General features: G+C 37.6%; 1 protein-coding gene across 3 annotated transcripts in view; it reads right to left on the bottom strand.

The window, feature by feature from the left end:
* LOC106175418 (G-patch domain and KOW motifs-containing protein) overlaps positions 1 to 14,979 on the bottom strand; it is an 83,244-nt gene that overhangs the window by 55,962 nt on the left and 12,303 nt on the right. For 2 of the 3 annotated variants that reach the window (XM_087014996.1, XM_087014997.1), the window contains exons 3-6: positions 11,677 to 11,977; positions 11,111 to 11,208; positions 8,415 to 8,518; positions 3,251 to 3,452 (exon numbers count right to left, since the gene is read on the bottom strand). In XM_087014996.1, coding sequence (XP_086871122.1) covers positions 3,251 to 3,452; positions 8,415 to 8,518; positions 11,111 to 11,208; positions 11,677 to 11,977 — 705 coding nt within the window. The remainder of the gene's footprint in view (positions 1 to 3,250; positions 3,453 to 8,414; positions 8,519 to 11,110; positions 11,209 to 11,676; positions 11,978 to 14,979) is intronic. The other variant, XM_087014998.1, reaches the window with a different exon arrangement.

The raw sequence follows: 14,979 nt of genomic DNA, 5'->3' as shown, positions 1-14,979 counted from the left end.
CACCTGACAAGTACAAATTACATCTGGCAGGGAATGCTTTCCTTTTGATCAAATCAATTCCTACAAGTTCCGAGACCCCATTCCCACACCTAGATAAATCTAACAGGATCGACCCATATCCAAGGGGTTTCTCCCTAAGTTGCTTTCAGCTTAAGCAGCTTAGATGTCTGGCAAGCCTACTGGAGCTGTTAAACGATAGTTTATTACCCCTAACAGATTCAGTAGGTGTGCCAGACTTCAGAGTCGCTTAATTAAGCTGAAAGCAATTTAGCAAGAAACCCCTTGCAGATGGGTCAATCCTGCTAAATCAATCTAGGTATGGGAACAGGGATGATACAATGATAATGGGGTTGATACAATAATTCTGTAACAGACTACTAGCAGTCTCTGTGGTTAGAGAATAATTAATATCAAATTATAGAGATCACTTAAGAAAAGGCCATTTTTGCTAGTGTGAATTCAGGCACTTTCAGAATATTCCCCATGAATTAACAACTAACAGGTGAACAATGCAGTAAATCTGACAAAAATAGCTATTTATTTAAGTGCCATGGAAAATTTGGTGCTAAGACCCCCGCTAGGAAATAACAGTATCAATGAGCAACAATGGACTGCGGAATTCAACATATGCAATTACTTCTATTTTGGTCAACTTTCAACATACATAAACTGATTCAATTAAATCAACATTTTTTGTATCTTTGAGATTATCTTTTATACTGTTTTTGAGTTTGAATTAAAGAGATAACAACTGTTGGGTATTGGTATAGCAGCCAGGACCCTGTTATAAATGTCAGGTAGATCGCCCCCCCCACCCCCACCCCCCCATCTACTCACATCAGTCTGATGAAGGCCTTCGCCCAGGTTGGTCGTAAGCTAACGGTATGAAAATATTTCGGCTTGTGTTTGATAATTTTCATTTATGATCTAACTACCAAGCTGATAAACATTTTTGCTCATTTATTTTATACATTGCATTTTGAGGTCAGAAGTGAATACATATGGCTTAGTTGAACTCCTTTTTACAGAAGCAAAAACTGTGTCAGGGAATACCGTAGCTTGCATGCTTTTATATTACTGAATAATTTCACAAACCACATGCCTTTCTAAAACTTGACAGCTATCAAGGCTCTACCAGAGATGCCCCATTTCCTCTTTGCTTTTGAAGGTTTAAATTTAGAATCCAACATGTGTTTGTGATCTCACAAAACAGTCATTGTTTCTAAATCTGGTAAGGTTTTACTGATATCTGACACTAATAGGCAGCAGAATATGGGAGGATACCATAGGTTTTGCATCTTATTCTCTCAAGTTGTTCCTTCTCAGATGTGTACTGCTGTCAAATTCAGCTACAGCATTTGCCACTGATTTTTCAGAAAGTACCACTGGCTTGTAACTAACCCGTTAACCATCCTGTCACTAGCATATATATCCAAAAATGAACAGTGAAAAGGAACATTTCACACAAAAAACTGCATAGCTTTTGCTGGTTTTCCAACTAATGATATATTTAATTCCAAAGAAAGTCTTTCAGTTTCTTGCATAATAAGTAACATAGTTTTTCTTTAATCTGCTTATGGTGGTACCGCACAAAATAGGTATTTTTCAATAGTGCATTATCACCACCTGTGTTAAAAGTAACAAGGACATATAAAAAATGCAACGAGTAAAGCGCTTCAGGGCCATTGGAGATTTGAATATCACATACTGCAAATGTCAGTATGTTTAAAGTTTTAATTCACAAAAAAATTACTTTCAAAAAAAATGTTACTCCCGATTGTTTTGCAACACGGGCTTTATTTCAGGTATGAGAATCATTCCTGTAAGTACTGTGGCAATGCACTACATAGGTTTTTTTTCTCAATTTTGATGTAATTTAACATAATGTTTAACACTAATCACTTCCATTTTTAATAGGCACCACAGGTAACATGGGCAGTTAGAAAATTTAAGAAGCAAAGGGCTGAAGGCTCATGGATGTTTAAAGACCCTCCTTGAAAATATTAATATGTGAAAAAGTTGTAAACTTTTTTTAACCTAAAACCCATTTCGTGCCTTTGCCAGCTGCAGATTTTATACTGCTCAGACTGTAGTCCCCCTAAAATTCCTCAAACTTCTGAGCATTTAAAAATGCCCAAGCATCGATGGCATTCAATTAATATATCCCAAAATAAGTTAAAGGAGGAAAATAAAAGACTTTCCAATAATAACTGCGAGCCAGGTCATTTTTAAGGTCTTTAATTGCATGATTTGCCTTAACTGATCTCCACTGTAACCTTTAGATGTCAATGAAACAAAAATCACAGAAAACATTTCTCCAAAATGCTTGAAATTTGCTTTTTTTTTTTTTTTTTTTTTGCAGGTGTAATTATTTCCATGCCACTTTTAGACTTTTCAGTTGAAAATAATTTACATACCAGTAATAAGTCCATTTTCAATTTAAGTTAATTTTGTTCTTTCAAATTACCAGACCAGTCTGCAACCACATGCATAGGCATTTGGAATCTGACTGGCACCTATTCTTTTTCTCTCCTCCTATCATTATGTTATAAATGTGACAAAATGAAAGCATGTGTATGATTATTTTCCCAGTGCAGGATTGGCAAGTGGAAGTGTAGAATCTACCAAAAGGACATTCAAGCATTTTTTTTTTCTTTTGAGGGGGAGGGGGGGAATCCCCATGAAAAAAGGGACTTTTGACTTACAACGCCTTCGAAGCCTTCGACAAACTAAGAAATGCACCTCAGATTCCTTATATATTATGTTCAACATCTGTGACAGCCAAGTGTGCAAACCATGTGACATGGTTACCAGACAGAGAAGCGAAGGTTGCATAACAAGTTTTAAGCACATGGTCTCTGAGCCAAGCTACTGCAGAGTGAATACAATGTCATCTGCAGAAATAATTGCTTCCAGACTTCCAAAAGAGAGGGTCATGTTGAAGAAAAGTGCTCATTTTTAATTGGTGGCCCTGATAAAAGGTGGATTGTGATAATCAGTATTATCATACTCAAGCTGTATTTCAGTCCTATGAATCACCTCCACAAGTTTTAAAAATAATAAGTAACTAAATGAAATGCACATAGGCACCTATAATAACTGATTTGGTAGACTATCAGAAAAAGTGTCTAGAACTACCCTGCTGTCCATGGTTAGTGACAAAAGACAAAAAGAAGAAAAAGATGCTTTGCAACCTTCATGCAATAATTTCAATATAAGTACATTAGGAAAGATTAAATTTTTAAATTACCTTTCCATACAATTCTTTATGTGGTCCCCATAAGACAACCCCACCAGCTCCCTTCACATAAGCCAGTTTTTCTTCCTCTTCTTTTGCATCTCCAGGTTTTCTCTTTTTTTCTTTCCCTCCAGGCATTTGTAAAATCTGGCTGTGATCAGCACCCAGGCCCATCCCCTTAGGGCGCACAATGGCATCCACTGGAGTCACTATTCTGAAATGTACAAATGTATGCCTTCTAATAAATGTGAAATGCATGCAGTTAAATAAAACACTTTCCTTTTCCAGGATTTCCATGTGCTGACAACATAATAACTGAATTATGATAAATGAAATATGTAGTGGTAAGTTTTTAAACTATTTATGGCAAATGGTTAAAAATAAATCTTGACTCATGACAAGTAAAAACAAGGCAGCAAAGCTGTCAAATGTACAGACAACAAGCAGAAATGATGATGCACAAAATAGGTTACTGTCAATTCTGATGCAATAATACTTAAAGAGCGTCTTACCGATATAGAATTTTATATACCATAAAAATGGATTTTCTCTGAAACTTTGCCTATTTTCTCTTGAACCGCAAGGCAAACCTCACACGAAACAGTTGAGAAAATAAAGATCCAATGATAGGTTTTTAAGATCACTTAAGAAAAAAAAGAGAAGCATTTTTTTTCATCTCAACTTCTCAACATTTCTCCCCTACGTGTGGAATTCTGGGATGTCCCTCAATATGCATACAAATATACTGGTATAATTTTTTAATACAGGTATTATGCATGTGGCAAACATCCATTCCTACACCAGATTCAAGGCCACTCTCCTGTTTAACTGCGCTACACAGAGCCAAGTTCAGAGCAAAAGTATGTAGTTGACACCCAGAAGCCAAACCCATGAAAGCTGTTCATTTTGCCATGTTCATTTCACCATGTTCAATACACCTTGCCATAAATACAAGTTTAATGCATGTTAGTATTTGAAATGATGCCATTTTATTATTAAGTTCAATATAGTCCAATACCTACGGTGGTCTATCGTTTCATTGCCTTAAAAGAATGAAACGAAAATTCCCATTTTTAAAAATTGTGGAATGTTGATCTTGAAATAAAGGCCAAAGGTCAAATCAATGGGCATATTTGGAAACTCCATATAAGACTTTTGGTCAGATTTCTATAGTAACTTTTAGCATAATTCCTTCGGTTTGGGAGATATTTAGATATCAAATTTTCTAAAATTTGGACCAGTGCACTGTAATGAACGGCATACTTAGAACAGTGCATTGACAGAGCCCAAAATTTAGGTGGATTGAGTTGACATTATATGTGACCTAAATCCTAGAGATGGGGACACAGGCCCTGGCAGTCTAGGAGGACCCAATGGATGGGGCAGATGAGACGGGTCAGGACTAAAACCATGCATACTGTCAATGTAGTTTGATATAGTGCATTCATGTATATAAGTGTAATAGGTGGTCAAGGTTTTTATTTACTTTTTTATTGTGGCACTTTTTCAGTTCAGTTCAGGAAAATTAAGACTTTCCCCTTGAAAAAGAGACACCCTTATCAACAGCATTTGCTATTTTTTCAGAATAAAAAACTAATTTACACCGTCCTCTGTCTCTATGACATCATTGTCACTCTCAACTATATTGTACTACGCTAAAATAAACTCTCTCCTTTCACCAACAAGAAAGTTGAGCAATCTTCAACCTGGTTTGTACCTGTTTGTTCTTACATGTTCTGGCAAGTTAACAGATTATACTTACTCTTTGGATCTCCCCCCCCCCTCCCCCATCATTTTGGCCTGTAACCCGTATCCTTTGTCCAGCCCCATAACACAGCAAAAAATAGCCCTCCAGGTGTTTCATTGCCATCCCAATTATAATTCCATGATCACAGAAATACTGAGAATAATTTGAAACACTTTAAAAGTTGGGAATAAATCTGTCTCAGTTTTTCAAACCCTTTGAGTTCCATACAGTTTTTCTACTCTCTCTTACTTCAACATCTAAGCACATGTTTTACCACGTGACATTTTGTTTGCTCTGCATAATAAATAGCTTCACACTATCTCAACTAAGACCTTAGAGTCATGACAGTGTATAACCAACATACAAGACATCAGTATGCCTGGTAATGATTATCACTTCAACTTTTTTCTGCTGCCTTACTGATGCATCATCTCGCAAACACAGCAGCCCACAGGTAGGACACTTGTGCTGGGTTATTTTATTTAGCAATCCTGTATGCTCAACATGAGGTAGCACACTTGTCCCATTTGTGTTAGCAGCAGTGAACTGAGCTAATTCTGCCTCACTGACGTCAATCACTGGCAAAACAGTTGCTTTAACAAGGTGTTTGCTTCTGTAGGATACTCTTGCAACACAATCAAGAAATTAATTCTAGGTATCAATTCTATCCTCTGGGCATTTGTGTCAAAAGTACAGACAATTTCACATTCACTTCTCAGAAGACACCCATGTTAACTGCCATTGGTATGATTCAATTTGTTCATACACACAGTTCTGCAGAAACTAAAACCTTGGTTGACGCAATGCAATTCTTCATTTATTGCCTTTAAAAATACCATGAAATCAATGTAACCTAAACAAAAATGTGCAAACATGTTATAAAATACGCTGTCCTATTCATATCTAATTCAGAAAACTTCATTCTGAGTGGGGCTTAGATAGAATAGTACAATTTCTGATTACTTCATCAAACACATTCTGATGACTCAAAATCTGAAACAATCTTTACTTCTGCATTTATTATAAAGAAAGAATCTCAAACAAATCAGTTTAACAACTCAACCTTTCATATCTTCAGTCACTGTCTGTTTTTAACTCCCCCCCCCCCCCCCGCCTCAAACATTGATTTCGTTAGCTCAAGCAATTTTATACAAATGCATCGCAAAAAAATAGACAGCAAAGCTGCCAAATATAAAGACAAAAAGCAGAAAATAATTCACAAAATAGGATACTGCAAAGTCACCATCAAATTTTAATCATGCACAGTAGATAATGCCAGAGTTTCTCATGACCTGTTTTTAGGTAGTGGAGCGCCACCTTATCTCAATGCTGCGCCACCTTATATGAGCTTGCGCCACCTAAATTGAGTGACCTAATGTGAGTGTTTTGTGGTTGTTTCTGTTATTATATTCCTGCTTTTAATTTCAGAAATTTATACATGGCTTGATAAGACACAACTTTAAAGAAGCCAGAAAACATGCCAGAGATGTTGGAGCAGGACAGCCTGTTGAAAGGGCCCCCATTAAACAATTAAAATTAGCTATGGCACAGGCAGAACATTTCATGCCAAAAAAGTGTGTGTGTGTGTGTGTGTGTGTGTGTGTGTGTGTGTGTGTGTGTAAGTGAGTGTGTGTGTGTAGCTACTGTTGAATAGTGAACATTTTTTCCAATTAACTTTTATACCAATAAATGGCCTAGAAGTGGGCAGCACTGATCATGAAAGGTTTTGCGTCAATCCGTTGGAATGGCCTGAACGGAGCATATTCTTCAGAAAACATGCCCAACTAAAGCCTGGGTCCCAACTACGTTTTGGACGCACGGTTTTATTAGGTTCCTTGCGTCCGGCTAGGATGTAGCTAGATCGCAGGGAAGGAATCAAGTAATTGGTGATTGCAAGGAGTGCGCAAGGAGAAAGTGCACGGAAAGTACGTGAGAAGCACAGCCTCCGCATGGGCTTTCGCACGTGTTCCACGCGCTCCATGCATGCAAAGTGCATGCAAAGTGCATGCGAAGTACAAGCATCGTGCACCATGTACGTTATCCATTCTAAGAGTAAGGTTAACGCAAGAACAATGCAAGTGGACATAAGGCAGCCTTGCTGACTTCCTATGCTTGATGCTAGTCCTCCTTATGCGAGTTGTGCATGTTTAGATGTTTTTTGAGAGGGTATAAAAACAGTGCATGTTTGAAGAGATCATTATATCAGCAGCGGTATTCAAAGATGGTGAGCCCAGTCCCATCACAGAGAATGCTGGCGTTGAATCTCCTGGCCCAGCTTCAGACTGCTGAACATGAGCATGACCTAGATTTGATGGCCTTAATCAAACAGCGATAGAAACAGAGACATCCAAGAGCTAGGTGATTCTGGGTAAGACCTTTGTTAGAGAGGAGAAGACTCTTTGGACAGTACTATATGCTCTTCATAGAGCTTGAGAGGGACTCACATGGTGACTTTATGAAATACCTACCGGTCGACAAAAACCTATTCGCTGGACTCCTACGGGTCACTCCGAGGATCACCAAGAGCCAAAGGTGTGAATGGAAACATTACCCACTTTCACTACATAATGATTAAATAACGGCACTGACATTAAATACATATATTAAGATATTAAATACTGTTGATTATTCCATAAGAGGTCCATGTTATTTGTGAAATTCAATTTATTTTATTAAACGGCTGACACCCTGTCTTGCATACTTTTATTAAACTGAGGTAAACAATGCCTGTTCAGACATGCTGAAAATTGCCGGCCGCCGGCCCTTGACCCACCAATGAGGCAGTCGGGCTGACAATATTCTATGGAGTATCATACCCCATCACAAATTTTGTAGGCCTTCCTGTCATCCGGTGCACTACTTGCCAACCCCGCTTAGGATCATCGCTATCACATCGCGCGCCAGGCAAAATGGGTGAAGTGGCTGATACTCCGTAATGCGATCTGACACACACCTTGAAAACGGGTAGTGTGGTCTGATATACCGGTTTATTCAGGATCCGTAGGTGCCGCGTCTGGTAGTTGGGTAGGCCTGAACCAAGTCTAGAAAATCGCCATTTTCTCCCTCATATATATGTCTATCGTCCTTTAAAAATGGCAACAGTGAGAAACAGGAAACATATCCGGTTGTTCAACAATATATCATTTCATGACTCACGATGCAATAGAGTACAGAAGCCATGCATTCAAAGATACGCACCGGTGTGGTATTGGGCCTATAGAAAATCTACTGCACCGGTGCTGTAACAATAGTTATGGGGTTAAGGAAGACACAATGTCTTCAATTAGACATAATCTTACATCCAGTTAAGAGATTTCAAAACTGCGTCAAATTAAAACTGAATGAATTATCAGCACGGTATTAGAATGATGGACAGGAGAAGGCTAGTATTATACTGATGGACAAGGGATGCATATAGCAACTACTCACTGTTTATTTTTCCCAATCCCTTCTCCCTCCTTCCATCCCATTCCCCTTAACATGGCAAGGCCATATTCTTCTATTGGCATTTGCTCATAGTCTGCAGCATCTGCCTAAAATAAATCAAATATTGTAACATTAATGTAGGTTCGTATGGACAATTGTATCTATGTATGCATGCATGCCCACATGTATGTATGCATTTCTATGTATTGCAGGGAAAGGTGCCGTACGTATGAAGGTGAACTTCAAAAGTAACTATGGGTGTATCTCAGCCAGTTATGGAGGTGTAAGGTTGGGAAAATTTGAAAAGTGCAGTTCATGGTGAAATGTACATGGCGTCAAGTTATAACGGAGCTCCAGAAAATAGGAAAATAAGAAAAAAAATTTTAAATAGGAAAAAATAGGAATTACATTGCAAAAGTATAGGAAAAATGGGAATTTTTCTAAAAGAAATATCGATTCCCAACATCCAATTTACCCCATACCAGTCTAACAGACATATTTTCCTGTAGTAAATATCACAATTTATTCTAACAACAACTGAATAATCTGACTAACAAACTTTCAAACAACATTAATTGCTAAGTTATCTCTATTCAACATTGTTACTATAACATATCTGTTTTAAAAGTACATTCATTTCATGCCTTGTGATTATGTATTCAAAACAATGTATCAAATGTACTGGCAGCGCCGAGAATTAATTACAGTTTTGGAAGTAACTGGCTCCCGCTGCCAGTAATTATGCTGTGGGGTATTCAGGGCACAGACCACGATCACAAGATACCGCAAATAGATTTTTAGATTTTTAGAAAATAGATTTTTCATGTGAACGCAGCCTAATTGCCGTTTACAACTTGGAGTTGCGTGTTTGTGACTGCAAATGTAAAAACCATTTTAATGAGTGAAAGTAAAAATTTTTGGGATAATTTGGCAAGCATTCACCAGGTATCATTATGTACAGACACAGATGTCCAGAAGATGGTCTCAATCTGCCCCTGCAATAAGATTACAGTTTCAGGACCAAGAGAGTTCAAATTCACATAATGAAAATCAAAATATTTGAAAAATGATGAAAGTGCATAAAATTATATTACATAATGTTTAAAGACATACATACCAATGCAACTGCTTACGTGGAGATACAGTATGCATATTTTATTTATTGCATGTTTACTTTTAATATGATTTCACATATAGAAAATTTGCAATATTAATAATGTCACTCCCCCCCCCCCCCCCATTAGGCCTACATGAATTTCTTCCGCCAAAACAAAATACTTGAAACTGACGTTAATAAACGATTATACTTGATATAAAAATACCATCAGCTCAATTCAAGTCTATTTATGAAAGTCTCTTACAGCATATTAATTTGCATGTAATCAATGTAAACTTAATTAGAAAAAATGCAGAAGAACTGCAGGCAAATTTGTATTAAGTCATACGGCACCTTTATTTTTCACAATCACCAATATCAGTAAGGTTTACCTAATAGTTGTTCATGAGACAAGGTCTTTAACAAGGAAAAACAAAAAAAAAAAAAAAGCATGAACTTTATCACAACTCAAATTAGAAAAATAAATACAATACAAGACAGAACTCCTCTTTAAAAATTTAATTTCCTGATGATTACCAAAAACAAATGAAAAACTCGATCATTGACTATGGATTTCTCATACTCTTCTGTTGTGCGTGGGTTTCACGTTTATAGATTTTACTGGAAACCAGTTATCGGTGAAACACTGATGGTGGATGTTGATGAACCAGTCGGCCGGCGATAGTTAAGAAATGATGATAAACAGTAAGTAATTTAATTTCTAAATAACAATAGGGTTTTAAAACTGGCCTGCAGCTGCCGGCGGGCAGGTTGAGTCCTCCTATCGTCTCATTCAAAAACAGCACAATCTCTCCTGTCAAGTGGAAGTTCCTTTGTTTGGAACGGTGGTCTGAAAACTCGCTTTGACGAATCATGGGGAGAGTTTCAATTGGACACGCTTTCTTGCGTTTGGAAAATTTAAATTGTGCCCAAGGTGAGTTTAGCGATCGTTTGTACAGAACAGAGACAAAAAATTCAGATTCGGAGAAAAAACGTTTCGTTCGTAATTATTGCGGCGTTCGTATAGATTGGAGAATTACCGTAATTGCTGAAATGCATACCACTACACGAGGAACACTAAAAATTAGCTGGGACTAGTAACACAGCAAAGTCACTAGTCCCACAGAATCAGTGACCCCTTTTTGTTTCAACACCTGATTACATAATGCTTAACAGCATTATGACCATCAATTTTTAATAATAAAATGAAAGAATCATGGATATACAGAAAATATGGCTAGCACAGGTCTTCAAGTCAATGAAATTTTAAAGTCAAACTATGAAAATGCTGATATGTGAAAATTTCAATATTTACACAAAAAAACTGTATATTTCCAGAAAAATTAACCAATAAGACAGATTTTCCAACTGAAGCTGTATTTTAGTTCTATTTTTCTTTCCTGCAAGTGTGAGAAGAGTAAGCGACATGGTTTTTCCTTTAATGGTCACTATGGAGGCAGTGCCAAAAACAGGATTTCTTCAATTTTGATGCAGTATTACATGATGCTTAACTACACCTGTGTCTGTACATAAAAATATATCTTAAATTTCAGTAAAAGATAATCCCATAAAAATGCAGAAATCTTTAAAGTTTTTAAGTCACCTGAAATCCATCAGGGATCTTTTTTTTCGCCAATAGAGGCACCATGAGATTAAGTCTGGCTTCTGACCCTTCTTCGTCTTCATTTAGTTTGGCAGCCTCTGAAGAATAAAACCATGTTGATACAAACTGTAATCATCAGAATTTTTCAATTTTACTATTCAGCTTGGGCATGCACATTAACAGATATTTATTACAGTTCCAGAATTAGAGTTTCAGTTTTGGCATCTAATTGCCACTTCTCCTGTAAGTATGACCCCAAACTCACTGTTTGTTTGTTTTTATTGTTAATAAAATTTTCAACATGTTTAAAAACTAAAAATTGTTAACGTAGATTTGTTAAAAGATGAAATATGACTGTCCACAATATTATAGGTTAGACCTGTGTGGTTTCTGAAAATCAGCAGAAATAATTTTTTTTGCAAAAAATTCCCCAAAAAAATAAGAAGTGGAAACGTTTTTTTATGTAGTCCAATAGTGTATTGTCTGAAATATGACTCGCCGAAAGCGCAACTTCTATACGTACACTAGTGACCTATTTATAGCGCATTGAATGCACCGGTTCTCACCTATGAAAACCGCTCGTATGGAGGAAGGCTGAAAATAGTCGAGATCGAGGTCACTTCGAGGTGACGTCACGAAATTGGACAACAATGTCTGCGACTGAGTTGGATATGGAGATTCACGTGTCGGACTATGAACTGGATGACGTAGATGATGAAAATGAAGAGGCGAGCACAGCAAGCATCCGAAGCTTGAAACAGTCGGTACTTCCGTACCAATTTGAAACCTTTCAGTCACACTCTGAAGACGAGATAGATGGTGGTGGCACTGGTGGCACTTCAAGATTACAAGTTCCAGATTTACTTCCTTACAGTGGTAAGTAATAAAATATAAGAATTAAAATACAAAATACTTCAGGAACAGGAGCAAAATGTAACATTATGAATTAAATAAGTAATGTAAATTATGTCTGCAGGTCGGACATACATATATGCCATGAAAACAATAGAGCTACAAAACAATAGAGCTACTGTTGCCTCCATGCGCCACACAATAGCGCCCTTTGCCTCTCTTCAACATGTTCTTCAGTTAGAATGATGAGAAATACAACCAGCTTCAAGCTTCCAAACAATTCAGCAGCATGGCGGTGAAACAAGTCACCCAAATACATTACGTCATTTCTGTTTCAGCAAGTTTTATGCAGTCGAGTTCAGGTGAGTTGTTTTGCATTATCGTCAATTACACTGCATCAGGCTATCGCTCGGAAATGGGATTTCCGGAACGCGAATATTTGAAAATTACTACGTCTGACTACATAAAAAAAATGTTTCCACTTCTGTATTTCTTTAAGTTGGGTTCCCAGACTAAAAGCTTGGCTACCAACGTAATTAAGTCCTTGCGTCACTAAGTCCTGTTTCACAAAGAATCTAAAAGGTCCCTTACGTCAATTTTTTCTTAGCTGCTAGTCGACGATGTCTGGCCTCCTTGGGAGGAGACTTAAGTCAGCAAGCTCAAATAAAACTCAGTAAATGAGAGCATAAACAACAAAAATTTGGAAAGAACATACCTCGTTCAAGATATTGTGTTATAATATCCTTGAATAGCACTAACATTGAATATTTACTGAAAAAATAAAATGCATCTTCACCCAGTCGATCGCGGGTTTGTTTGTGTTTTTTGACCGCTAGACGTCCGACAGCAGTGTTCCAAGACAAGATAATGTTTTACTGTTACTTTGTAGTTGTATTAAAGTTAAACTAATCAATAAAGTTCAAAAACAAACTTTATGTTTTGACTGACTTATATTGTTGATAAATGATCGTTCTCAACCGAAAGAGGCCATGAAACATCATGTCTTGTGAAACTACGGTAAGCATATCGAGCTAAGACTTTAGATTCTTTGTGAGACACTCCTAGTTGACTGCAGGGAGTCGACCTAGCTAGGTCACTCAGCTGGAGCTAGTCAACTACAGATTTAAGATTCTTTGTGAAACAGTGGCCTGGCCAATGCTCCAACTGAGACAAAAAAAAAATGGGGTTCAAGTTGAGATTATATGCAACCTAAATCTAAGAGATGGGGATACAGGTCCTTGCAGTCTAGGAGGAGAAGTGGTAACGAAGACTTGTATCCCACACCACTCTGTATAGCTTGCAGGGCAAATGGAGCCCTACGAGATGGGTCTGGACTAAAACCATGAGTACTGCCAGCGTATGCGGCTGTGGTACTAACAAGTCAATATCACTCTACACCAGGGGAGTCTAGGAAAGCTTACAACAAAAATTTAACAAATACAACATCAACTTGTACAGCAAAGCAGTTGTATGTCCCAAAGACGCATTAAACAACAACATGTTGTTGTCTATGAAATGGAATGTGAGGGGTGTGGTGAGATGTATATAAGTGAAAAGGGAAGATTAGTGGTGGACAGAATAACCAAACGCCAAAAATCGGTCAACAATAGAGACAGGAAGTCAGCATTAAGCCAGCATGAGGAACAATCCAAACACAAAGTATCACATGGGCCCATAATTGATAAAATCAAGGTGACTGACAGTGAACCACAGGAAAATTACAAGAAAGTCCTGGTAGCCATCCACATCAAGAAGACATCAAAAGAAGACATCAGTCTCATCAAAAATAATGCTGGCGCCATACTCCCTGATGTATACCTTGAGCTCCCTTTCCTAAGACAATAGGTGTGTGTGTGTGTGTGTGTGTGTGTGTGTGTGTGTGGGGGGGGGGGGGGGGGGGGGGGGGGCGGCGGCGGCAAGTACATCTCCTCAGTAGAGGCTACTCACCTGGATAGCCTCATTCCCTGATGAAGATGGTCTGTTAGATATCGAAATATTTGACTGAAGAAAAACTATTTCATTCTTATCAGGTCACGTTATAATTGCCAATATATGAGTTGCTATTCAAGTTCAATAATAACAATGGAGGTTTCTCTGCCAGTTTTTGAGATAACAGAGTCAGAAATTTTGCAAAGTGCAGTTCATGGCGAAAAGTAGGTCAGAATTGTAGAATGACACGAGGACCAAAAAAATACAACACAAGAATGAAGAATGTGTTGCCAGTAATTTCAAACGTATGTCCATAAAAATGTCTGTGAATCAGAAAACTATTACACCCGTTGTGTTTGGCAATAACATTTGCATCGCGAAACTACAAAGTAAGGCAGTCTCTTTCAACCGATTGAAGCTCTAATAGGGCCTGCCCAGCCTGAGACTGAATTCTTTCTTATTTAATTTCTTTTTGATAAAAAAAAGAAACTCAAACTGTGAGCCTTCATGTGCAATATCACCAACTCATGGTTGTGAACAGGTAGTGAAGTATCCATCTAGAATCAGATGTTTGGACCTTTTCAGAACCCGTAATAAAGCAGAAAGATTTAGGTTGCTGTTGATCATACTGTTACTGTACTCCTAACATTAGGTGCACAACTTCTTTCTCTAATCTGGCTTATAAAACTGTCAGGGTCTACCTTCTTTCCAATTTTCACTTAACTTCTGATGAGTCCCTCAATATCATTTTTCTAAACAAAAGGGATAGCCTGCGCACCACTTACAATGAAAAAACAGAGCTTCAAGTCAGTAAAATCGCTTAACACATGACCACTTTCACTGGTAGAAATTGTGCACTGATTGGTAGCCAAATTAATAGTGGTAGCAGTAAAAGGTGTGCATGAGGTGAAAAATGAATTGAAAGCATGCAAACAATTCCCCAAGACAACCAAGCATAAAACTGAACATAAAGCAGGCAAACTAGGAAACTGAAATTGCACTTTTGATGAATTATAAATGCACTTAATGATTGGTTATGATTATGTTAATTATTTAAGACACCAATCTGATATCATCTCAACACTGGG

Source organism: Lingula anatina, chromosome 6, assembly GCF_051362555.1.
Source record: "Lingula anatina isolate TDL-2025a chromosome 6, LinAna3.0, whole genome shotgun sequence".
NCBI classification, from domain to species: Eukaryota; Metazoa; Brachiopoda; class Lingulata; order Lingulida; family Lingulidae; genus Lingula; species Lingula anatina.
The sequence above is the reverse complement of the archived record's forward strand: the minus strand, read 5'-3'. Positions and strand labels throughout refer to the sequence as shown.